Raw genomic sequence first — 26,113 nt, forward strand, 5'->3', positions numbered from 1 at the left:
GAGTCCTGGACTTCTCAAGATAACTGGATGGCAATCTTATTTATAACTTTTCTGGGAATTATCTTTGAGATCGTACTCATAAAGATTTGTACAGCCTTTCAGAAGAAGCCTGCACTTCCTTCAGAGAAGGATAATACAGATGCCCACAAGGTAAGAAGAAATGCTTGATTTCCTTTTCCCTGATTTTTCAAAGTAACACATAAGAATAACTTATAAAATTGTGGAAGTTTGATATTTGGATTACTCTAATATTTTATTGTCTCCCTTGAAACAGAAAGAAGACAGTTGCCTTAAAAGCATGAAATTTGGTAAGTATCCTACAATTTAATATTTTAATATAAAACTTGTTCAGCCTGAGCTGCTCCTTTTGGTGCTCTGACATTTTTTATTCCGATTTATCTCTAGGTAACTGGTCAATTCATTCATCTTCAGAAGAAAGGTAAGTGACGTATTTTGAAATTAGATGAAACAGGTTGGTTTTGTTCTACTCAAAATTACATCTGAATTACAGAAAAGGGTTTTCCCATTTGTATAGAGGATGACAGCTGTTCAACATCATAATTCAGTCGAACTCTGATTTTTTAAATGGTTGCTCTGTTCCAAGCTGTGTTAAATGGCTTTTTATGTACTGCTGAAATTATCCTTTTAGGTAGGTAGACTCATTACTGTTTTTACAAATGAGGAAAATAAACCTTAGAGAGGTTAAGTGGCTTGCTTCCTTACCCCATCCTCTCTCCAATACACATGAAGAAGTAATAATCACCAGTTCTGAAAATTCAGTTGAAAAATATTCATTTAGCACCTACTGTGAACCGAGCAGATCCTGAGCTAAGTGCTGCAAGAGTGACATGAAATGAGTTTATATCATCAGCATCCTAAGGATGCCTGAGTGCTAGAGATTAAATACAGACATCACTACTCTTGTTGCTATCAGTATCTTAATTGGTTTCATCAAAGTCCGTTCAGCAATCGTTAGATATCACTATACAATGGACATTGGGTTTTATACTGGGATACAATTAATAAGATGGTATCTGTTCTCCGGAAGCTTATACTCTTGTGGAGGAGACATAGATCTAGAGATGATTGCTTGCAGTTCGGTAACACAGTGATTGGAATACTATGAGAACATCTAGGAGGTACCTAAGCCAGCATAGGGGTGTTGGGCTGGCTTCATGAAGAAGGTTATACTGGAGCTGAATTTTAAAGGATAAGTGAAAATTAGTCAGAAAAAGACAGTGGGTTAGGAGGATAAGAAAGGCAATTATAAGCCATGAGCAGAGGAAAGGAAATAAGGAACAGGGTATGTACAATAAATTATGATGATATCAGAGTTGCTAGAATGCTAAGGACGAGTCAGGGAGTAGTGGGAGATGAAGGTGAAAAAATACGCAGGAGTCAGATCATGGGGGAGTTTCTATACCCTGTTAAGAAGCTTGGAGTTTATTCTGATAGTGAGTAGCCACTGAAGGTGGTTAAGCGTAGGAGTGACACAGTTTTGTGTTATAGCTAGATCACTAGTAGCTAGCTGTGTGGAGTATGCATCTGAAAATTAATTTCTTTCAGTTGTCAGGTGTAAAGGGGCTTTATTCATTTAACCTGGTTGCTCTATTTTTATATTGAGTACTAGCAAATCTAGTTATAAAGTGGGTGTCCTGAGAAGCAGTAACAGTATCTGGAAGTATGGGGAGCTGGAATCCCGGTCGGGGTTGGCTGGGAACAGGAATACCAGAGCAAACCAGGACACCTCAGAAGTGCATCCACCATAAACAACCATCCAGAAGTCAACTGGACAGACCAGGAGTTGGTGTTTGAGGCGTACAGCGCTTAGGTGTGCACTGAGATTGAAGATTCTCATGGAACTAAAAGCCAGAGGATTGACAGACAAGAGAGGAAGCCACAAGAGGAAGTGGGTGGAAAAGGACTTTTAGCACCAGGATCAAGATAATCTGAGAGTTTCCCCACCCCTCTGTGCCATTATTCCATTCCTGCTTAGGCGCAATTAAATACTTTTAATAGGCTTTAGGGAAAAGTAATTGAGAAGAAGAGATTGGGGGGGATGGTGTTGAGGGAAGAGGGTTAGGAAAGAGATATGGCTTCCATGGTGGCAGTACTACATTGTAGTGAAAAAACACATTTTGAATTACAAAGGTCTAGGTGTATGTCATAGTTCTGCCTCTAAATGATGGCATGGCCTTGGGCAAATGACTTAAACTCACTCCTTTTCCTTACTTTCAAAATAGCAGTTAGAAGAATTACCTCTTAGGAATGTCATGAAGATTCGTTAAAATGATATGTGTAACAAAGCAAAAATATTTTACCTTGGCACCAGAATTCCTTTTTGGGGTAGAATTATATTTGGGAGAGCCTCTTAAATTATTTTGAGGTAAAAGGGCTTAAATATTGGTAGAACCTCAGGCATAAAAATGGTTAAAGTTGCACTGCATCAGAGACTGAGTGGGTTTTGTCTTGCTTATGAGATGAGAGAGAAGAGAAAGGGGAGGGGTGGGCAGAGAGCAGGGAGGAGCGGCAGAACAGAGAGCAGGGAGGAGCGGGGGAAGCATGTGGGGCTCAGGACCGAATGGCACAAAGGACGTCAAAGGATGAGCCTACCACTCAGTATCCGGAGTCAGGGAGAGCCGTGCTGGCCAGGCAGAGTCTCGGTGAGCCATGCAAACTGCTGATCTTATATCCATTGAGTTTTGGGAAATGGTTTGTTTCAGGGTTGACCTCAGCCTTAGATGTGTGTTCCTGGGAAAGTCTGCCATCAGTTGCCTGAGTTTCAAAGATTAAAGCTGTCACTGGTTGGTTTCAGAAGTGTATTTCCTGAAGCGAGTTACCATTGATAGACAAAATTGTTTAAAAGCAGGTTTGGTGTTTGTTACTATGACTCTAGGATTATGCTGTGACTCTACGCCATTGATTGATTTAACTGATTTACAACCACTTCTAGGACTTGTTGCCATGGCTATAGAGCTGTCAGTCTTTTCCTAGGAGTATGGGGAGTTCTTTTTAAATTTTCAAAGGCCAGTTGAGATTCCCTGGTGGGGAGAGGCCAAAGGACATTTTAAAAATACACAGACATACCTAACGGTTAAGTGGGAGTTGCTTGTATTGCTGTAGTTAACTCCCTTCTATATCTGCCTCTAGCTTTTCCTTAAAGTTAGCCACATGTATGGGTGGTTTGTGTATGTGTATTTTTCCCCCTTCATTGAACCTGAAGAACGGGTTGGGTTGTATGTGTGGATCAGCTTGCTATGGACAAGCATTAGCCATTAGAAAGCTAGAGGTGAAAATGGCCACTCAGCAAATATTACTGAGGGCCTACAATGTGCTGCAGGCCCTTGAGATACAGCGGTGAACAAAACAGACATTGCTTCCCCCCTTATGTTTTAGACAGAGGAGAGTCTGATAGTAAATGACAACATGATAAATAAATTATATGGGAGGTAGTGATAATTATATGTAATATGGTGAAACAAAAGATAGTGTAGGGTAAGAGGAATCAGGGTGCCAGAAGTAGGAGAAGAGAGGTAGGTGCAATATATGTGGTGGGATTTGACTAAAGCCTTGGAGGGATGGGGAGTTAACCAAACAGAAATGGTAGAAGAGTATTAGAGAGGTTAGAGAATAGGTGACCAGATCATGGTTGGACCCTGCAGGCCATCTTAAAGACAGTGGCTTTTACTCTGAGTGACAACAGAGGATCATTGTAGAGTTTTATGTGGGAGAATTATATGTGCTGTCTTATATTTTTAAAGGATTATTCTGCCTGCAGTGTTGAGAGTAGACTATACTGGGTCAAGGGTCTAAGCAGACAGCAGGCTTTTGCAAGTAATCCAAGTGAGAGATAAAGGTAACTTAAACCAGGGTGGTAGCAGTGGAGGTGGTAAGAAGTGGTTAGGATATACTTCAAAAAGTAGAATCAGTGGAGTGTGTGGATGTGAGAGAAAGGAGTCAAAGATGACTCCAAGATTTTTACCTGAGCAAGTAGGAAAGGTGCAGTTGTCATCAACTGAGATGATGAAAGCTGTGGGTGGAGCAGGGTTTTCTTTTGTTTGTTTTTGTGGTATGTGGGCCTCTCACCATTGTGGCCTCTCCCATTGCGGAGCACAGGCTCCAGACATGCAGGCTCAACGGCCATGGCTTACGGGCCCAGCCGCTCTGTGGCATATGGGATCTTCCCGGACCGGGGCACGAACCCGTGTCCCCTGAATCGGCAGGCGGACTCTCAACCATTGCACCACCAGGGAAGCCCTGGAGCAGGTTTTGATGGGGAAATGAGGAATTTTGTTTTGCAACTGTTGAGTCTTAGATTGATTGGGCATCCAATAGAGATAGTAAGTAGTCTGGGAGAGATGTCTGGTAGAGACAGTGAGTTTGGGGGTTCTTGGCACATAGGCAGTATTAAAAGCCACAGAGAGGGTGAGATTACAAAGGGACTGTGAGAAGATAAGAGGAGCAGGGGCTGAGCCCTGGGGCGCTTCAAAGAGGGCAGGAAGAAGAGGAGGAACCAGCAAAGAAGACTGACAAAGAGCTACCAGTGGGTTAGAAGGATACCCAGGAGAATATGTGGTCTGGAAGCTCTCCAGAGCAGGAAAGACAAATAGTTATATAAGGTATACAAGTTAGGTATCAGACCAATATCCCTTATGAATATAGATGTAGAACCCTCAACAAAATACTAGCAAACCAAGTTCAGCAGCATACTAAAAGGATTATATACTCTGACCAAGTGGGATTATCCTCAAGAATGCAAGGTTGGTTCAACATACATCTAGCATTGTTTTATTATGTTTAAAATCATAATATTAAATTGTTGAAATATTGGTCTTACATTTCAGCTTTTTTCTATATTTTCCCTGAAATGTGCAAAAAACTAACTCTGTATATGTCTCATATTTTCACTGTTCACTTTCCTAAGTGAATAATACACCTGTCCTGAGGAAATTTTATCCTAATTATGTCTGGACACTGCTATAACTTGTTAGGGTCACCTGGATTCCCTAGAATGCTTATGCATCCTGCCTGTATCAGTTAGAATATTTTAATTCTCAAGTAACAGAAAACCATGATTCAAACTGGCATACCAAGAAGAGAATTTATAATAATCATATAATAGGAAATCCTGAGGTAGGATTTGCTTCAAAATTGGTTGATACAGTGCCTCAACAACTTCATTAAGGTCCTGTAACTCTCCCTCTGCCTTTCCTCATGTTGGTTTTACCTTAAGGTGAACAGAAAGATGGCCACAAGAGTTTCAAAATCAGACCAGCATTGTCCAGAGGAAGAGGCCATTTTTTTCTCTGTCTTTCCTGGGAACAAGGCAACTTTTCCCAGAAGTTGTTAAAAATCTTTGTCTTATGCTGGGATGAGTTCATGCCCATTCCTAATCTAATTACCATGTTAGATTTAGCCTAATCATTTGGGGTAGAATGAATGTTGAAGAGTCCACATCCATGATCATTACTGCAACTCCCAATTTGGCTCTAGTAGTAAGGACAAACGGTGTTACCAGAGGTGACATGATACTAAAGATAATGGGTAGGTGTATTAGTCAGGGTTCTCCAGAGAAATAGAACCAATGGAAGATAGATTAATAGATAGATAGATAGATAAATATAAAAGGAGATTTATAGGAATCGGGTCACATGGTTATGGAGGCCGAGAAGTCCCATGATGTGCCCTCTGAAAGCTGGAGAACCAAGAAAGCAAGTGATATAATTCAGTCCAAGGCAGAAGCCCTGCGGGGACAGGGTGTGCAGCACTGGTGTAAGTCTCAGAGTCCAAAGGCCCAAGAACCAGGGGCTCTGATGTCTGAGGGCAGGATGGATGAAGATGGATGTCCCGTCTCAAGAAGAGAGAGGGAGAGTTTGCTCTTCCTCCGTCTTTTTGTTCTATTCACGCCCTTAACGGATTGGATGATGCCCACCCAGTTGGTGAGAGCATATCTTCTTTACTCAGTCTACTGATTCAAATGCTCATCTCCTCCAGAAACATCCTCACAGACACTCAGAAAGAGTGTTTTACTGGCTTTCTGGGCATCCCTCAGCCCAGTCAAGTTGACACATAAAATTAATCATCACAGTTGGTAACAAAGATGTCTATACAGCCTGTATATTAGATGTTAATAAATTCTCTTAACAGTTGAGAGAAGTTGAAGAAGTATTTAACATATTTTAAATATTCACCTAATAATTTTGTGTTCTCTATGAAAAAAGGCAATCAGTAGTTTAGCCTAAACTACTCCAAATCCTAATTAGCAGAATCCAAATCAATGAGATTTTCCTGTATAAAAAAGCATTTAGAGGGCTTCCCTGGTGGCACAGTGGTTGAGAGTCTGCCTGCCGATGCAGGGGACACGGGTTCGTGCCCCGGTCTGGGAAGATACCACATGTCGTGGAGCAGCTGGGCCTGTGAGACATGGCCACTGAGCCTGCGCATCCGGAGCCTGTGCTCCGCAATGGGAGAGGCCACAATGGTGAGAGGCCTGCGTACCGCAAAAAAAAAAAAAAAGCATTTAGAAAAAATGATTTTTGTGATGGGGTATATTTTGATGATTTCATACATTATCTTCATTGTTTATGATGAAGCATTATTTAAAAGTAGGGTCATTCTTCCAGTAAAGTACAAGATAATCTATGTGCCCTGAACAAACAGCTACCAGAATTTCTGACTTAGCTTATATGAGTTTCAGTTGATGACTTTAGGCTGCCTTACCATTAAACAAAACTTACGGTGCATCAGAATCACCTGGAAAGCTTGTTAAAACTCAGATTTCTGGGCCCCATCCCCAGGTGTCTGATTCAGTAGGTCTAGGGTGGGGCCTGAGATTTTGCATTTCTGATCATTTCCCAAGTGACCCTGATGCTGCTGGTCTGAACATTGTTAGACCAAGCCTAATCATTTGCGGTAGAAAGGATATTGGAGAGTCCACATCCATGATCATTAGTTCAACCCAAAAGTATGTTGAGAAGCACTACCCTAAAATGTAGGCTTTTCTCTTGATCAAAAACAAACAGCTGTTAAAATAATCTGGACTTATTTATAGAAAGCTATAGTTTATGGTATTGGACATTCTTCTGTGGTACCTCTTAAAGTTCCATAAGGATATTTTTACTCTTGTCAAAACTTTCATACAGAGAACAGAAACAAACTGATATTCCTTTTAAAAGGATATAATCTTAACCTGCAACTTTGACTGTCAAAATAGACAAGTCAAAAGTAGACTTTTGGACAGGTTTTTGAGGAAAAAATCCCTCATTCTCCTAGATATGAAAATAATTTACTTCACTTTGTCAGTGGATTGATTTATTAAATGAATGACACTAGGTAATGAATAATTTTGTAATGTGGACAATGACTTTCCAATTTATCTCTATATTGAGCTATGTTTTTATATACTCTATTGGGTTTCCTTAAATCTAAAAGAGAGTTCCTGTAGGAAATAGGTCCTCAGTGACAACTGATTTACACACTCTTTTCTTATATTCAGAGTTGATGACTTTTCAGAAAGAACAATTACTTCATCACTTACATCTGAAGGAAATGAAGGTAACTCTGGAGACAGAGTTTCACTGCCAGATGAACCAACACGGGCAAGTACCAGTGAAAGTAAATATCGCATAAGTCACTTTAGTGAAAATCATGAGCCATCTTCAGATGGTACTAGCTCATCTTTGTCACTGTTTCATTCAGAAGTACAGGAGATTTTTCCAAGGTGCAGAGGGTGTCCTGAAAACGAACATGAAACAATACAGTTTTCATCTAAGAAATTATCTTCCATAATGAAAGCCAACGAAAATAAAAATTTGATGTTTTCTTCTGACTTTAACTTTTCAAGAATTTCTAGAATCATTATAGAAAGTGAAGATATAGATGTGGCACCACACCCTCCTGCCCATTTATTTCTTTCTAGAGACCAAGTCAGACTTCTGGAAGAAAATGTGAGAAATAAAATGCCTTTAACATCCAAAGCTACTTTAGAGAGTAAAACTACCTATCTGTACTCAAGGTCTCAAGAGCCCTTGATTCAGAATCAACATTCTGTTAGAATGGACATTTCTGCCGAAGCACAAGATTCTTTTCCGGGACAAAGTGCTCTTCCGAATCAAGATTTTTCTGAAGCCCAGTTTACTAGTCAAGCCCAACAACTTGTTAACAACCAGGAATCAATCAATAGCCAGCCTGATATCAAGGCCAGATACGTTGCTCTGCCTCAAGATTTGATGAGGAAACCACTTACCAGCAGCACACAAGGCTCCTTCCAGACCCAACATAGGGACAGGAGCCAACATTTGGTCCAAGTCCCACATTCTGTTGAGACTCAAGATTCAATCAAGGACCTAGAGTCTGATACAAAACACTCAGAAGAGGCCCAATATTCTGTTTGGTTTGAAGATTCAAACAAGATTCAATATTCAATCCCAGGGCAAAATAATATTTTTAATAATGCCAGACATCTAGTTTTAACTCTAAGCCCAAATTCAGTTGCTAAAGTGATGCCACAACTAAAGAGTGTAAAGACAAAGGGCCAGAAACAAATTGCTAGCTCAAAATTAAATCAGTATCCTGCATATGGCTCAGTGCCTCTTTCACCTACCATGACCAGGCAGAAAAACAGAAGAAAAACATTACACAGTAAAAGTAAATTTAGTCTCAAAGTTCCACCTCAAAAGTCAAGGAAAACATCAACTTTGCCAGTATTTCAAATCACAGTATGTCACACTTCAGAATGTAGCAAGTTAAGACACAGGTATAAAACTAAGAAGAAAGAGTTACATCAAAGAAAAGGTGTATCAGGTATAGCGTTGTGTCGTACTTATGCTTTCAAGCTTGTTCCTCCTTATATTAGGAAGTATTCCAGGAAAAGACTAGTGAAATTTATGCCAGGTTTAACAGGATGTAGACATTTTCTGCTGAAGCAAAGTAAGTCACGGTATGCAGAGAAAGTCAACTATGCAGGGCCTGTTGAGAAAAGAGGAACCTCAGGGAGTACTAAAAACGAAAAGCATCATGGCAGAGACAATAAAGAACTAAAAAACATTTCACCAAAAATTCCACCTCAGCTAGAAGAGTCTTTCATGGTCAATGCTTATAAACAAAAAGCACCTTGTTCCTCATTAATAGAAACAAACTGGAAGAATAAAGAGTCTCTTAAAGACCCAATTTTACAAGCAAAGGAAATCGATATTGCAGAGTTTTGTGCCCCAAATAGTGAAAAAACATCTGACCTGCATATTGCAAAGCATGAGACACCTTTAGAAGAAGCTATATCAGCACCTTTGCAGAAATTTGATTCCTCTCCCAAAATGGAGTCAGACAGAAGAAAGAAAACCTGGGAGGACCTAAAAAGTACAGAGAATTCACATCTTCTACTTACAAATGGAGAGAAGTTACCAACTAGTACATCAGAAATGCAAAGGTGCTTTCCAAAGGGAAATACCCACGAAAAAGATTTTCTTGAAATTGTTCTGGAGTCTTCAGATGTCAACTTGCTCATTTCACTAGGAACCAAAAAGCATAAAAGCAGTGAACAATCAGCAGGTGGAGAAATTCAAGAGAGTCCAGAAGGTGTAATTGAGAAGGAAAAGAAACCATTAATAGTTAATGTTACAGAAGATGGTGACCTAAGTGAAAGTGAGGGACTTGAATGCAACACTAGAAGCAGCATAAAAAATAGGCAAGATGAAAGAATATCTGATGCATTTCACGATGCCACTCACACTGCCCTTTCTGAACCACCTCATATGGAAACGCAGAGTGGATTAAAAACCAAGACAGATACATCAAGAATAGGGCTTAGTCATTCAGCCGTAAAGCAAGACGAATTACCAGATGACAAGAAAACATGGAGTGCAGAATACATTGAGAAGAGATGTATATTTAAAAAACCACAGGAACATGACAGAGAGGAAGAACAACAGGCTCTACAAGAAGCAGATCCACAGCTAACACCAGGTTTCAGGTTGAGTCTACAACTAAAGCAGAAGCCCAAGTACGTCAAATTTGAAATAGAACATAGCTGTTCAGAAAGTAGAACAACTCAAAATGAAGAGCTAGAGGTACAACCACACACTCTTTCTACAGAAACAATTGTGGGGACTGGTCCATGCCCCACAATGGATCCATTTCAAGTTGAGAAGGTGAAGCAAAGCACAGACAGACCTACAGGCAGGGAAACCGCAGATCCAGTGCATCCTCTTACAGTGTCAGAGAGCTTGCCAGTTTTAACTGAAACAACAGAACATGGTGTTGCATTGTGTGGAAGCCCCGGAAAGCCCCTGGATGATCAAATTGCAGAAAAAAAGGAAGACTTAAAAAGAGTTTTACCTGAAGTTGCCCTGGGGTCTTTCCATAGGCATATGCTTCCTTTATCACGTGTGAAAAGGCGGAGAATCAGAAAAAAATTACCAGAAACCAAAAATGTACTCTGTCTCAACCGTGTAATTATGAAAGTAAAGACACCACCAATACATCATAGAAGAAGATTGAGAGGTGATTTCAAAATCATGATTAAACAAATACTGCAAGAAACTGTGGCAGATATGCTTCTGAGTGTTCTTGACCCTCACATGTCTATTTTGCCTCATATTAGAACACACAGCAGATTAAATGCAGAGAATCACAGTCATACCAAGCTAAAACAAGAGATATCAGAAGTTGAAAGAGAAGAAAAGTGTTCAGATACCATTACTAAAGGAAGTGACTCTGGAGACACACCAGAAGCAGCTAAATTGCAAGATGAAATGAGTGGGGACAGAGAAGCTTCACCAGAAGCTGTCCTTGAGGATTGCTGAAACCTCAGATTGGATGCATCTCCAGAGAAAGAGCTTAAAACAAAGAAAGAAATGCAACAACCAGTCACATTTGCAGAAATCATGATGGAGTCTGTTTACTCGGCCATAACAGATCCATTTCATGCTGAGAATATGAAGAAAAGCCTGACCACACAAACAGATTTAAGATGCACTGCACATTCTGAGATGCCTCCTCCAGCATCAGAAAAATCACTGATTGGAGACCCTTTAACAACAAGAGAAAGTGATGTTCCAGATTATGGAAGTGATACAAGGGAAATGGTTTATTCTTTTACAGAAACAAAGGCAGAGTTACCCAAAGATTTACCAGCAATTTTCCCAGAGACTTTTATTTGCCACATGCCTGTTTTATCTCATTCTAAAGTGAAGAAAAATAGAGTAAGATTCTCACACTTAGAAAGTAGAGTGAAGTCCAAGTCTGTACACATGAAGGCATTGAAGCCATCAATTTCACAAATATGTAATATCACAGGTCATAGAAAGGAACTGGAATCTGACTTTAAGGCCAAGTTTGAAAAGATCAACCAAGCTAATGGGCTGGTTTATGAATTTCTAAACACCCTTTACTCTCCTGTGTACAGCAGGTTACAAGAAGAGACAAACAGCTTCTGCCATGCTCAGGTAAAGCTCCAGGGACTAGCAGGTGAGGGGAGACCACAGTATGTTGATTTCTTTGATAAGAGTAGTGCATTCTATGACAGAGAAGAAAAAGTACAAGATGGAGAGGAAGAGGAGCAAAAAATGTTGCTAGTAACTGCTCCGCAACATACCCAGTACCTCTGGATCAATGGGTATCAAGGGAAAGAGACCCACCTTGCCAAACCAGACCCAGCACTGGACCGTTTAACACAGGAACAAGATATACAGCACCGAACATGCTTTACACAAACTGCTTTGCAGACTGGCCTCCAGATGGGTCCTCAAGAAGCTAAGGAACTCCAGAAGATCAACAAACCAGAAGATGACATAACAGCCCCTACGGGTCTGGAGATTCCAGCTCCTGAGGCAGGGAACTCATCACTTGATAAACTTTTGAACACTACAACAGAGTGTGGCCTACCATCTGGTGGAAACCTTAAAAGGGAACTAGATTCTTATTTTGTGGGGAAAAATTCAGAGTTACCAGAAAATTTGCAAGTGACCTTCCCACAGTTTTCTGATTCGGTTGACCCCTTTGTTTCTAAATCTAAAAGGAAGAAAAACATATTAAAATTAGCAAGGAAGCAAAAAACAGTGAGTCGTAGGTATAGAACTATGAGAGAACAAAAGCCATCAATTTTGCATATGCTTAATGGCAGGCAGAGCAAGGCACTGCAATGCAATTTAAAAATAAAGATGAAGAATCCACAGCAAAATAAAAATATAGCAGATGCATTTTTGGATATCATTCACTTCAAGGTGCCTACTTTGCCCAACATCAAAATGAGTATTGGATTAAATGTGGAGACAGATATGCAAATGGTAACAAGACTTAGTCATATGCAGCTAGTGCAAGGGAAATCGCCAAATGGAAGAAAAATATGTTGCCCAGATTCTATCAATATGAGTAGTTTATCTAACAGTGTGAAAGATGGGGCGGAGAAGGCACGGGAGCAAGATTTACCAGCTCCAGAGACTTGCCAAGGCCTCATATTCAATATATATCAGAAGAAGGATCATGACCTTGTCAAATCAGATGAGGAACTGAAACAACCAGGAAGTAAAAATATTCAGGTACAACCACAAACACATTTTGCACAGACTATTTTAAGCTCTGCTTCATGCCCTACATTGGATCAGTTTCAACTTAGAAAGCTAGAGAGCTATGCTAGGTTTTCACCTCCAATGTCAGGAGAAGCAAAGATTGATGAACAAATAGTTTCTGAAAGAGAGTGTGGTGTTCCATCTGATGCAAACCATCAAAAGGAACGAGCTGATGGTATTGAAAAGAAAGAGACAGTGACTTTAGATTTCTGCCTGGCTTCTTTATCTATATCCAAAAGCAAGAGAAATTTCAAACAATATTCAGACATGAAAACCTTAATGAAGCCCAAATGTGGAATTTTAAAAGCAAAGAAACCATCAATTTCAAACATGCTCAATATCAAGGCTGGTGCTAGCCCAAATCATAGAAAAGAATTGGGATATAACTTAACAACCAAAATGAAAGAGGTGGGTCAAGGTGAAAAAATGGCAGACGCCAGGTACTCCGTCATGTCTATTATACCTGCCGTTAATAGGTATAGCAAGAGAGAAAGGGAAAAAAACATGTTAGGGGAAAAAAGACTCAGTTCTAAACAAGTAAAGCAAGAGATATCACCACATGAAGGTAATATTACTCCAGGTGACACCAAAGAAACCAATCTTCAAGATGAAGAGGAAGAAGAAGGTGAACAGGAGATGTTGTTAAAGATAATTCCACAGCACAGCCAGCATTTCATCTTCTGTTCAGGCCAGAGGAAGGAGCTTGACCTTCACAAATGGGGAAACAAAGGACGTGGGAAAATTCTGTTTGTTACAGAACAAGACATCCCACGACAAACACAGCTTCCGGATCCAACCCAGGCAGAGGAGCCAAAGAGAAGCCAGCAGACACTAAATGGCACAGTGTGGTCAGCAAGTTCAACCCTTCCCTTTCTAAAGTCAAAGGAATCACTAATTGGTCGAGTTTTAATTGATACAATGAAATGTGATGTCCCAAGTAATGGGAGATGTACGGGGTACCTGTACGATCATGGTAAAGAGGAAAAGGCAGAGTTTAAAGAATATGTACAAGCAACTGTCCTGGGGTCTTTGGATGCCTCCACACCTGATCTATTTGAATCTAAGAGGCAGAGAAAGACGCTTACATGTAGAGCCTTAAAAAGTAAAATGAGTCCCAAATGTGTTATTATGAAGACAAGGAAGGCACCAATTTCACAGATATTTAATATCCCTGGGAATGGTTATTTAAAAGCCCTACATCCAAAAACCCTGAAATCACAGACTGTTGACTTTTTAATTCAGATAAAATACTCTGGGGTACTGGAAGATCGTACTGCAGAGAGAAAGGAAGGAGTAGCCCAAGAATTACCAGCAGCAATTCCGCAGGTTTTGGATTTATCCACACTTGCTTTACCTGTGTCAAAAAGAAACAACTCAAAACTTACACACAAGAGAAATAAAATGAGTCCCAAATGTGTAACTTTGAAGGCAAAGAAGACACCGATTTCAAAGACATTTAGCATCACAAAATGTGGTGCACCAAGCCATGGTAGGCAATTTGAATGCAACTACAAAACCATGAGGAAACAAGGTCAGTCTGTGGCAGCTGTCATCCTGAATGCCTTTTCCTCTCCCATGGCGGTTTCACTGGACATGAAAGTGCATGACAGAAGTAAAGTAGAGACGGACATGCCGTGGAAGATGAGGTTCAGTCATGAGCTGCAACACCAAGGGCAGTGGCCAGATAGAGAAAGAGCCTTGTGTCCCTATTCCAGGGGCGAGAAGGGCAGGGCCTCAAATGTCAGGAAGGAAGTCAAAGACCTTGGTGGAGAAGCAGCGCCATGGAATTCCCAGCACCTCACTTTCCATGCTCCTAACATGAAGGAACCTCACTTTGTGAAATCAGATCTAAAATGTAAGTATTCTGCAAGGGAAAAAATCCCAGAATCACTTACCATAGCTCAGGAGCTGCAGCAACACACACTTTTCACACAAAGTGTATTGCATCCTGTGTCTTGCTCTATTTTGAATTCACTTCCATTTGAGAAGCTACCAAAAAGAACAAAAACGCAGAGTCCAAAGATTTTATCTCGATTGACAGGGAAATCACTTAGTGAATCTTTAACTGTTAAAGCACCGACTGATATCCTATCTGAAAGAGGCCCTACAAAGGAACTTGCTGGTTCTATTCCAGAGGAAAAAATAGGGTTACCAAAGGATTTACGAGTGAGAACCCTGCAGTCTTTTGGTATCTACATGCCAGCGTCACCTAAAATTAAAGGGTTGAGAAATGCAGCACTAATCCCTAAGTCTAGAACTGGGAAAGCCCAGATGGCATCCATTTTAAAGACAACTAATATCACTAGGTCTGGTGCCCCCAGCCATGGAAAGGAACAGGTCTACACCTTGGATGACATGGCCAAAGAAATATCTCAAAGTATGTCTAATATATTTATGAATACCTTTTTTTCACCTACACCTGTTTCACCTGCCATCAAAACACACAAAAAACTGAAAGCAAAGAAAGGCCCATTAAGAAAAAAAGTCAATATTATACAGTTAAAACAAGAGGAAGGGAAAAGAGTGTGTAAATATACCTCTAATAAATGGAGCACCTCAAGCAGCATATCAGAATCAAGATGGCAAAATGAAAAAGAAAAAATGGGCAAGGAAGTTTTATTTGAAGCAGGTCTACAATTCCTGAATAGGACCGGAAGTAGAAAAGATCAAAATATGCTTATTACAGAGCAAGAAGCATGGCAACAAGCACTAGTTTTGGAAAATATGTTGGAATCTATTTGTTCTCCTCTGATAATTCCATTTCAAACTGAAGAGCTGAAAAAGAATATCCTACCACAAACAGACATACTGCATAGAATAAGTGAAAAGAGTTCACGTCTAAAAAGAGGGAAAGCAATGTTTGATGATCTTTTAATTGATGAGGCAGTGTATAGGACTACATCTGATCAGAGCTCCACAAAGAAGCTGGATGTTCCCAGTGCAGCTTCCCAACAACTTGAAGAAGAAGAGGAAGACATAAAAACTCAAAAAATAACAAAATACACAGTTGATCAAAATATCCCACCTCCCAAGTCAGGGATCTCAGTGCTTGGAGATCCATATAATGAAAGCTCTAGAAGGAAAGTGGGTGGTCGTATTGCCAAGAAACATAAAGAGTTGCCGAGAGATTTACTAACAATATCCATGATGTCTGTTTTACCTGACTCTAAAAGGCAGAAAAAGGCATTACAGTTTCCAGGAAGGAAAGATCTTATGGGTCCCAAATGTATAACAATGAAGGCAAAGAAGCCTCTTTTTTCACAGGTGCTTAATATCACTGAGGATGGTCATCTGTACTGTAGAAAGGAACAGGAAGGCCATTTAAAGTCTATGATAAAGGACATGCAACCAAATAGAAGTATAGGTGATGCGCTTTTATCTCCCACACCTGTTTCAACTGATAACAAAATAGATTTTGAAATTGATAGCACACCAAAAACAGGGACGGATCGACCAAGAGTGAAAATACACAACCATACCTATCCAGAGCTAGAGAAATCAACAAGTGATGGGGAAGCATGGGAGGCCAATTTGACTGATACACAAAGCAGATCCAGCAACACAGGTAAAATGAATGTGCCACATAAAAAGGAAGAGGAAAATATCCCAGAAATGTTAGCAGAATCAGTTCTGCGCTATAGTCAACACTTCCATTTCAGTTCCCATCATATGAAAAATCTTGGCCCTTACAAACCAAAATCTAAACTGAATCGTTCAGAAGGCAGGAGGACTTGGAATTTGTCTTGTGCCATGCAAAATATGAGGCAAGAAGAACACGTTAGAGAAACTATCTTAGAGGCTGTTTCTAGAAACGTGATGAATTTTATTCGAGTACAAACATTGAAGAAATGTCTTCGTACTCAAGGGGGAATACAATATATGGTAGGTCTAAAGACCCCATTTCCAAAAGCTAGAAAGTCAGAGACTGGTTCCATACAATGTGATGGTCTCTGGGATGGAAATCCGAGGAGGATATGGGATCATCCTATTTCTAAGAAAAAGACATGGAATCAAAGTGACTTAGTAAGAACTGTCTTAAAGCCTTTAGATTTCTCCAGCCTTGATTCGTCTGAACCCAGAAGCCAGAGTTACACATTAGAGGTTGCAGACAAGAAAAATACAATGAGTCCCAAGCAGGTAATTGTGGAGGCAGAGAAACCATCAATTTTACAGGTGCTTAATAGCACAAGTTGTCTTACAGGAATCCATATTAAAAAACCCCACAAAGTTAAGTACAAGATAAGAGAGAGGCAATGGAATGAAAGTGTGAGAGAGAGATTACTCCTCACCACTGAGGGAGCTAAGATTCCAACGCCCAAGTTAGTGATTGATCAACTCTCATTCGATACAGCAGCGAGGGACACTCTGTATAATGACAGAACACGTCACAAAAATCTGGGTGGTCTTATCACAGAGAAAAAGGCAGAGTCGGAGGAAAACTTAGCCACAGCTCTCTTGGGGCCTTTAGATTTGTTCACGCCTGTTTTATCTGACTCTGAAAGCCAGATAAACACAGTACAAGAGAAAATCATACTGAATCCCAGATGTTTAGCTCTGAAGAAAAAGGAGCCACTCATTTCACAGATACTTAAAGTCAATAGGCAGTTTGCCACAAAGCAGAGGAAAAAACTTAGATCCAATTTAAAAACCAAAATGAAAGAGATTTGGCAAGGTAAAAATGTGGCTGTTATATTTACAAATGCCATTTACTTCACATTGGATACCTCTGACATTAAAAGGCAAAGCAGATTCAAAACAGAGATAGACAGAGTATCAAGGTTTAGTCCTGTACAACCAACACACATGGAGCTGCCAGTTGAAAGCCGAGTGATTTTACAATCAGTTAATGCCACAGGTCATGCTGCTTTAAGCATTAATAAGGAACAAGAACAGGAACAGGAGGTGGGCATAGAGAGAGAGAAAACTGTGTTAAATGCAGACCTAAAATCTACAGATGCTTCTACGTCTATTCCACCGCACATAAAAATGGAGCAGTCACCTAGTACCTGGGGTAACTATGAAGAATCTTCTGAAAAGAGAAATGCCCTGAACAAAGCAAGAGTTACAGAGGAAGAAGAGTATGAACAACAGGTTTTGTTTGGAACACCTCCACAAAATACCCAGCCATTTGAGTTTCTACAAACTAGACAGCAAGAACCATGTGTCTCAGGAACCATCCAGAATTCTGCTTATGCTTACAATCCTAAATATCCTAAAATCATAAAACATAAAGGTAATGCAAAAGCAGCAGGTGTGACAAACACTATGCATACTGAACAGGTAAAGTCAAAGGCAAAGAAACCACTTGTTTCCCTGATGTATAACACAACAGGGTATGGAACCCAGAGCAATGAAAAGGAAATGAGGTGTAACATCAAGAAACAGAAGCCGGGGTTCCAGCAAGGTAACGCTGAGGTAGAGTTCGTTCTGAAAACTATTTGTGACTCTGGGTCTATTCCACCTCAAATTCAAGCATTGATGGAAGCAGAAAGGGAGAAAGGCAAGGCACAAAGGCTGATACACATTCCTCCAGAGCCAAAGCTGGAGAAAGCACTAAATAGAAGACAAATAGCATTTTCACAGTCCATTGCTAAGAGTGCTAAATCAAGAAATATTAAAACACTGAAACAATATATTAGAGAGCAAGAAGAAAAGTACCAAATTGCTTCACCAGACGTTCTCCCACAATGTAAATACCGATTCATGATGAGCCAGCCACTGAAGAAAGAGCCTGACGATGTCAAATTCTCAGTAGATTTGAAAAGAGAAGTATATCCTGATCGACATTCACAAAAGAGGGAAACCAACTGCACTACGTTTGACATCTCAAGAATTAGATTACACACAAAACACAAATTCCTTATCACACCAGGAGTAAAGGAGGGATATGGAGACATGACCCAACATTCATTTCCAACTCCACAGTGGAGAGAAGTATCCAAGAAAACGGACATTTCCTTAAGTTCAAAAGGAAAGAATATGTTTCTCCCAGAGTTGGATGCTTCTCAACAGAAGACTTGCAAGGAGCAGAAACTGCTGAAACAAGGAAGTATTTCAAGGACACACCTGGAGCATACTTTGTATCCCATTATGGAAACTCCTCATTTGGAAAATACAGTAAAGGTCTCTGAGGAAGGTACATACATTGACAGAAAAAATATTTCACATCTATTGGGAAGAGGAGGATTAAGAGAAACTGATATCTTACAAGGTTCAAAAGGACAGACATTTCTTTGTACAAATGTAGAGGCCCAGCAATATATGTCTGCAGTGCAGAAAGGAGAAGTGAAACCAGATCACGCTCCTGAACAGATTCTGGATTCGTTATCTTGCCCCAGTGAGGAGCCTCTTCATGTCAAAGGGGCAAGAAATGCAACAGGGAAAGAAAATGTTAACACCCCTATCGTTTCAAATGTAAATCCATGGAGAAAAGAGAAACCAAAGTTAATGGACAGTCTGTCAAAATCAAATGGACAGAAAATAAAGTTTTCCAAAAAATGGAGGGCAAAGCAACAAAATAGTTCTAACCAGAAAGAAGAAAATCTTCTGGAATCAGTTTCCTCTTGCATATTGCATCAACTCCATATTGGAAAGCGAAAGAAGGAAGTCTCAGCCAAAGGAATCAGTCCAACGGTTTTGAGCCCAGTGGTAGAGAAAGCATCAAACAAAGCAGATATTCCAGTGGATCAACCTCCATGCTCAGAAGGAATTAATTTGCATATTGGAGAAAGAAAAGAACATCAACAAGAAAATATATGCAAGGCTCTTGCAACATCTGTTTCTCATTCTTTGATGAATATACTTCAGATTAAATTGCTAAGGGTAATGAAAGCATTAAAGGAAGTCGATAGTCCAACGTACCACATTTCAAATACAGAAGGAATTGGCTTGTCTATTGCAGGAAGAGAAGAGCAACCAGAACGTATACAACATATTTGTCCAAATCTTGCTTCTGACTCTTCAAGAGATATATTTCAGAGTAAGATGCTGTGTGAAAAGAAGGCATCAGAAGAAGTAGTTAGCACAGTGGATTACACTCCAAGTGCAGAAGGAATTGGTTCGCTTATTACAGGAAGGGGAGACCAGCAAGAGAAATGTACTTATGAGGCTCTTCGAAAGTCTGCATCTCACCCCCAAGCAGGTCTACGTCAAACTGATACCCCAGTGCAAGAAGTAAAACTAGATGGCACAAATAGGATGAACTGTGAATATTCACCTCCACAGGCTAAGGAAGCATTAAAAGGAATGGGTGTTATTGTTGGATGTATTCAAAAGAGTGAGGAAAGACAAAACTTACCCAGTATAGAACAAAGCCGGCAGCACTTGTTGACTCCGTCTGAGAATCTTGTGGAGCATACGTCTTACCTTCAAAATGATCCCTGGCTGCTGCCACATTTAACACCTCTGACAAAGGAAGCATTATCGGAAGTAGGTAGTGTGTCAAGCAGGACAAAAGGATTAGACTTGATTTCTAAAGATCAACTAAATACCGGATGTGATTGTGGCCTGGAATGGACTGTACCCTCGATTCCTCCAAGGCAAACAACAAAACAAAATACAAGGCCGCCTTTAGAATCATTCACTAAAACTGTAAAATATCAGAATGTCTCATTGCTGAAAGGAGAGAAATCACTGGATGGGGCGCAGGTAATTGATTCAATATCAAATGTTAGCTCCCCCAAGCTAAGAGTTAGAAAGAATGTGCAATTACATAAAGCGTATCAAAAAAAGGTGCAAAAAGAGGTATGTTTACCTGGATTATTTTCACATTCTCTTTCTATCCATATGCCTCTTTTGCCTGAAAATAAAAGACAGAAGAATGACTTAAAGCGAGGAGTTAAGAAAGGCATAATACACCCCCAAAGAACTTTGGAGAAATTGTTATTTTCAAATATATTTAATACCACTGACGGTGGTAGCCCAGGCAATAGAATAGAACTGCAGTGGAGCATAAAAGAGAAAATGGTAAATATAAAACATAGAAAGGTCAAACCCGATTTGATTTTGACAAGTATATTTGACTTCATCCCTTCTTTACCTTACCTCAAATTGAATAAAAAGACAATTGATGAGATTATCTCAAATAATGTAAAAAGAATAAAACAACCTGTATCACAGAAAAAGGAGAAGGAAAGAAGAAAAGTCAATATGAAAGGAATAATGGATCCCAACATTATCTTGAAAGCAAAGAAATCATCACTGTCACGTATACTCAATGAAAAGGAATTGCCAGGGCTGTTGAACATTATAAAACAAGAGAGCAATGTGCAGATAGGTAAAGGTAAATCAGGTGTGAAACTGACAAACCTGTTTACTTCCTTACCATCTCTATCACATCCTAATTTGAATTCAAGAACAAAAGGAGGAAGAGATAAATCAGGAACACCATGGAACTGCCTTCCACCACTAAACCTCCAGGCATCATCAAATATCAGGAAAACATCATTTGCAGAGTCAATTAGTAGAGACAGTTTAAGCAACATGATAGAATCAAAACAACGTTTGCCCCAGAAAAAGAAGGAAGATGAAGACAATATAGTATACATGAAAGATATAAGGGGCTGCAAATGTGCCCCTTTTAAAAGAAAGAAAAAACTTTTTACACATACACTGCATGGAAACGAACCACAGTGGAACAATAAAGAACAAGAGAAAATGATGCAGGAAGATAAGCGTGATCTAGTTGTAGTTCAGAATAATCCCTGTGTTTCCATTCTGTCTTCACCTCACATGGAATGGGGTCCTGCAGTGAAAGAAGAGGCATACATGCGAGGAGTGTCAGGGTTCTGCCTTCCACCATTGACCCTCCAGGGGTTGTCAGATGCAGTGATAATATGTGGGGAGCCAACTGATGATATTTTAAGCAGCATAGAAAGATCAAAATATATGTCACAGGAGAATGAAGATAAAGTGGAAATGGCTTTGGAAGACATAAGGAATCCCAAAAGAATAGCTTTGGAGGTGAACCAGTCTCCAATTGCACGGGAATTACAGTTGAACATCAAAAAAAAAGAGGAAAAGATGCAGGAACATAAAGATGAACGAGTTGGGATTCAGAGAAAATCTTGTGTTTCCATCTCTTCTCTGCCTTACTGTGAAGTGGACACAAGAAGGAAAGGAGAAGCAATCATGCTAAGAAAAACAAGATCCTCTTTTCTACAACCCAAACTCCAGGATTCATCAGATACAGGAAACATAGCACATAAAAAGTCTGTTTATGGTGATAACTCAAACAATGTAAAAAAAGCCAAAGAACATATAATGCAGGAAGAAGAAGGAAGAGTAAAAATGGCAAAAGTCCTACCTTTGGAGAAAAAGAAATCACCAAGTTCACAGGAAATCCAGTTGGACATCAAAGAACAAAAGAAAAAGATACAAAGAATTCAGGGTGAACCAAGTGTGATTTTGACATGTACTTCCATACCTGCTACTTCTTTTAAATTGGATACAAGAATAAAAGAGGAAGACTACAGAGCTGAAGTAACAAGGTACTCTCTTCCAGAACCATCACACCAGAAATCATCAGATATAGTGAAAAAAGAAAAAAAAGAGTTCATCAAGGGTGATATCACAAGTGATGTACAAGCAGCAAACGAATATATGCCCCAGAAAGGAGAGGATAGAGGAAAAGTAGTAAATATGAAATATATAATGTACTCCAAAGAGACAACTTCCAAGGCAAAGGTATTACCACTTCCACATGTACCCAATACCCCTGGCAGGTGTAGCCCCCAAATTAGAGAAGTACAGACAAACAGAAGAGAAGACTTGGGACATGTACAGGAAAGAAGAAGTGAACTACATGAGGTTCTGACAGAACCTTGTCTACCTCAATTTACATTAAGCAAAGTTACAGAAGGCAAGAAAGAGAAGCAAAGAGTAATAAAACCTGGTATTCCATTCTCATGGCACAGGGAATCATCAAATGCAGAGAAATTAAAATACACACTGTCACCTGTGAATGATATCTCAAGTGATTTGAAAATAACAAAATACATGACACAGAAAGAAGAGGGTAAAGCAAATATTTTTGTGAGAAACCTAATGCATCCCAAGTGCTTAGCTTTGAAGGCAAAGAAATCACCCCTTTTCCATATACTCAAAGCAAAGGAACTGCAAGTGAACATCAAAGAGCAAGTGAAAAGGGGGCAGGAAGGTAGAAGGGACACAGTCGTGCTTCTGAGCAAAATTTGTCCTTTTGTCACTTCTTCAGTTCATCTTAAATTTGACACAACAACAGAAGAAGAAGGTGGTCCAGGAATCATAAGGAATTATGTGCCACCCCCTGAGCTCCAAGATTCATTGCCTTCAGTGCAGATAGCACCTCCAAAGTCAACTGATAGCCACAGAAAGAAAGGAAAACAACATCCACCACCGAAAGAAAAGGACAGAGTACAAACAGCAGCCATGAGCGGCTCAGTGTGCGCCAGTGGCACAGCTTTCAAGGCAAAGACATCATCCCCTCCTCATGTGTTCAGTGTTGCTGAGCACAGTGCTCTGAGTAGGAGAAAGGAGCCATGGCCGAGCATTGAGGAGAGAGTAGAACAGGGGCAGGGAAGAACAGAAGACCATGATGTGGCTCCAACAAAAACTCCTCCTTCCTCGCCTTCTCCATCTCACCATAGATTGGATGCAGGAACCAAAGGAGACGAAGACTTGCCTGCAGTTGCAGGATTCTCTCCTTCACCATTTCAGCTCCCTGAGTCATCAGGTGCAGGGAAAATCAGATATGCAGATTCCAGTCAAGGTATTAGCTCATGTAATGGAATAATAAAAACTAATGGACATATGCCATATAGAGAGACAAAGTTCAGAATAAAAACAAAAGACAAGAAAGATAGAATATACCCCAAAATAATAACTTTGGAAGCCCATACATCCCCACTTACACATCTACTCAGTAGAAACAGACTACCTTTGAATGTCAAAGGGCAAGGGAAGGAAGTGCAGGACAGCAAAGGTGAGCCAGAAATGGTTCTGAGGGAAACTCGTGCCTCCTTACTTTCTCCATCTTACCTGAAATGGGACACTAGCAGGAATGAAAAGGAACACACAGAAAGAATAATACAATCCTGTTTTTCACCACTGAAGATTTATGATCCATTCAATCCAAGCAAAAAAGCAGATGCTAAGTCATTTGACGGTTATTTGTTAAAAGACAAAGATAGACTCAAAACAGTTATTGAAGACAAAGTGCTCCTGATATCTATGCATCAGAACGCAAAGGAATTACCACTTTCATATATACGTGATACCAAAGAATTGAAGTGGAAAATTAAAGAGCAAAAGAGAAAGGTACAGAGAGAGGACAGTGAACTAGTCACAAAACTGAAAAACATTTATATTTCTTTACTCGCTCTACCATATCTTAAATCTGATACAACAGGAGGAGAGGGGTACATGATAAGAATTACAAAATTGCCTCTCCCACAAGCACAGTCCAAGGAATCATCAGAATATGCTGAGACCGATGAGGGACAACTTTCAAAATACATAAAAAAATTAAAAGAACACATGCTACACAAAGAAGAGAAGGAGAGAGAGAAATATATGGATATGGATAGTAGAGTGGACCACAATAATATGGATTTGGAAGCAAAGAAATCACCTATTTTACTTACATACAATCTAAGTGACCTTCAGTGGAAAACTAAAGGGCAAGAAGGGAAGGTTCAGGAAGATAAACGAGAGCCGGGTGATGCAACATTGACAGAGACTTGCACTTCTAAATCTTCTCTTCACCTTGACAAAAACACCAGCATCAGAGAAAAGGGCATGCCAATGTTATCAAGACCCTCTTTTCCCCCAGTAAACTTCCAGAAATCATCAGGTTCTGAGGAAGTGGTACATGCAGAGCCAATGGCTAGTGATACTGTCATCAGTCCCCCAAAAGAAAAACAACATTTGCCCCAGAACAGGGAAGAGGATGGCGTAGAAAGAGGAAACCTCATGTTCCCCAAACATCATGAAAAGGAGATGCAGGAAAGTAAAGATGGACCAGGTATGGTTCTGACCAAATCTTCTACTTCATCACCATCTCTCCCTGCCCTCAAATTGGATAAAGTACAAGTCAATAATGAAATGCTAGCACTTAAAAGGTCTGTTTTCCTGAGAATATCGTACGCAGGGGAAATAGTACATACAGATTCAATCAGTGCTGATACCACAAAAGTTGGTCAAAACCTGAAGAAATGTTCTAGTTCATCACCATCTCTCCCTGCCCTCAAAATAGATAAAGAAATACAAGTCGACAATGAAATGCTAGCACTTAAAAGGTCTGTTTTGCTCAGAATATCAAACGCAGGGCAAATAGTACATACATATTCAATTAGTGGTGATACCACGAAAGATGTTCAAAACGAGGAACAACCTATGCCTGAGAAAGAAGAGAGGGAAAGAGAAAAAATGGTAGATAGGAGAGGTGCGATGCACACCAAAGATATAACTTTGAAGTCCAAGAAGTCACCTTCTTCATATATGCTCCACAGAACAGAATTACATCTGAACACTGGGGGGATAGAGCAAAAGAAACAGGAAAGTCAAGGTAAACCACCCAGTACGGTGGTAAGAAACATTTATGTTTCCAAACCTCCAACTAAGCTGGAATTGGATAAAGGTACACAAGTAGATGAAGGAAGGCTTGGAATTAAAAAACCCTCTCTACTTTCACGAATGCTTTCAGCATTATCAGATGCAAAGAAGAGACCAGATACGAAGGGAATTGGTAGTGATGTAATAAAAAGAAAACAACATATGTCAGAGAAAGAAAAAAAGTATGATGTGAAAAAAGTAGATATGAGGCTCAGGACACATCACAAAGAGGCAACGATTTCACCAATACCACATGTCCTTAGTACAAAGGAATTTGTGTTGAATGTTATTAAAGGGCCAGGGGAAAAAGTGCACAAAGGTAAAGATGAACCATGTATGGTTCTGACAAGAACTTGTCTTTCCATCCCATCAGCACCTCTTTATCTAGAGTCAGGGAGCAAAATAGACAAAGATGCACCAGGAATCATGGGATCCTCTCGTCCACAGCAGAATCTCCAGGAATCATCAGATACCCAGAAAACAGCAATTAGAGAGTCAGCTGCTGGTGAGAGTGAAATTGTTAAAAATGCAGAACACTCAGTGCCAGAAGAGGCCATGCAACAGTGGACCTCAAACTTCATGATCAGTGTACAGCAAAGGAAAGAGCCTCCACGAGTCAAATCTGAAGGATTTGATGATTGGAAGTCACCACCTTTGGCAGGGGGTCCAGATGCAACATACATGACAATACGTCCCAAATTGCAGCCAAAACCTATTTTAGAAAATTTTACTTGCAAAGAAAAAATCAAGCCCACTAATCATTTAGAGTCAAAAGCACCTGAAATAAAACTGAATTTGATACCAGAGGTGGTAAAACAATCCTTCCAAAAGTTCAACTTTTATCAAAAACTGGCTATTTCAAAACATAACAGTTGGAAGCTCTATCCAAGACATAAAAAAATGTTCTTTTTGTCTCTGGAAGGGATTGATACCATAGAATTTAACCTAAAGCACAAATA

At 39.9% G+C, this 26,113-nt stretch overlaps 1 protein-coding gene across 1 annotated transcript; it reads left to right on the forward strand.

Moving 5' to 3' along the window:
- The first annotated feature begins 298 nt into the window (after positions 1 to 298).
- Positions 299 to 18,904, forward strand: CCDC168 (coiled-coil domain containing 168). Its single transcript, XM_067713970.1, is given in 5 exon segments — positions 299 to 308; positions 406 to 439; positions 7,496 to 14,418; positions 17,419 to 18,699; positions 18,876 to 18,904. Coding segments are annotated over 5 exon segments (8,277 nt in total).
- The last annotated feature ends 7,209 nt before the right edge of the window (positions 18,905 to 26,113 follow it).

The sequence above is a fragment of the Pseudorca crassidens genome, chromosome 18 (genome assembly GCF_039906515.1).
Source record: "Pseudorca crassidens isolate mPseCra1 chromosome 18, mPseCra1.hap1, whole genome shotgun sequence".
Classification (NCBI taxonomy): domain Eukaryota; kingdom Metazoa; phylum Chordata; class Mammalia; order Artiodactyla; family Delphinidae; genus Pseudorca; species Pseudorca crassidens.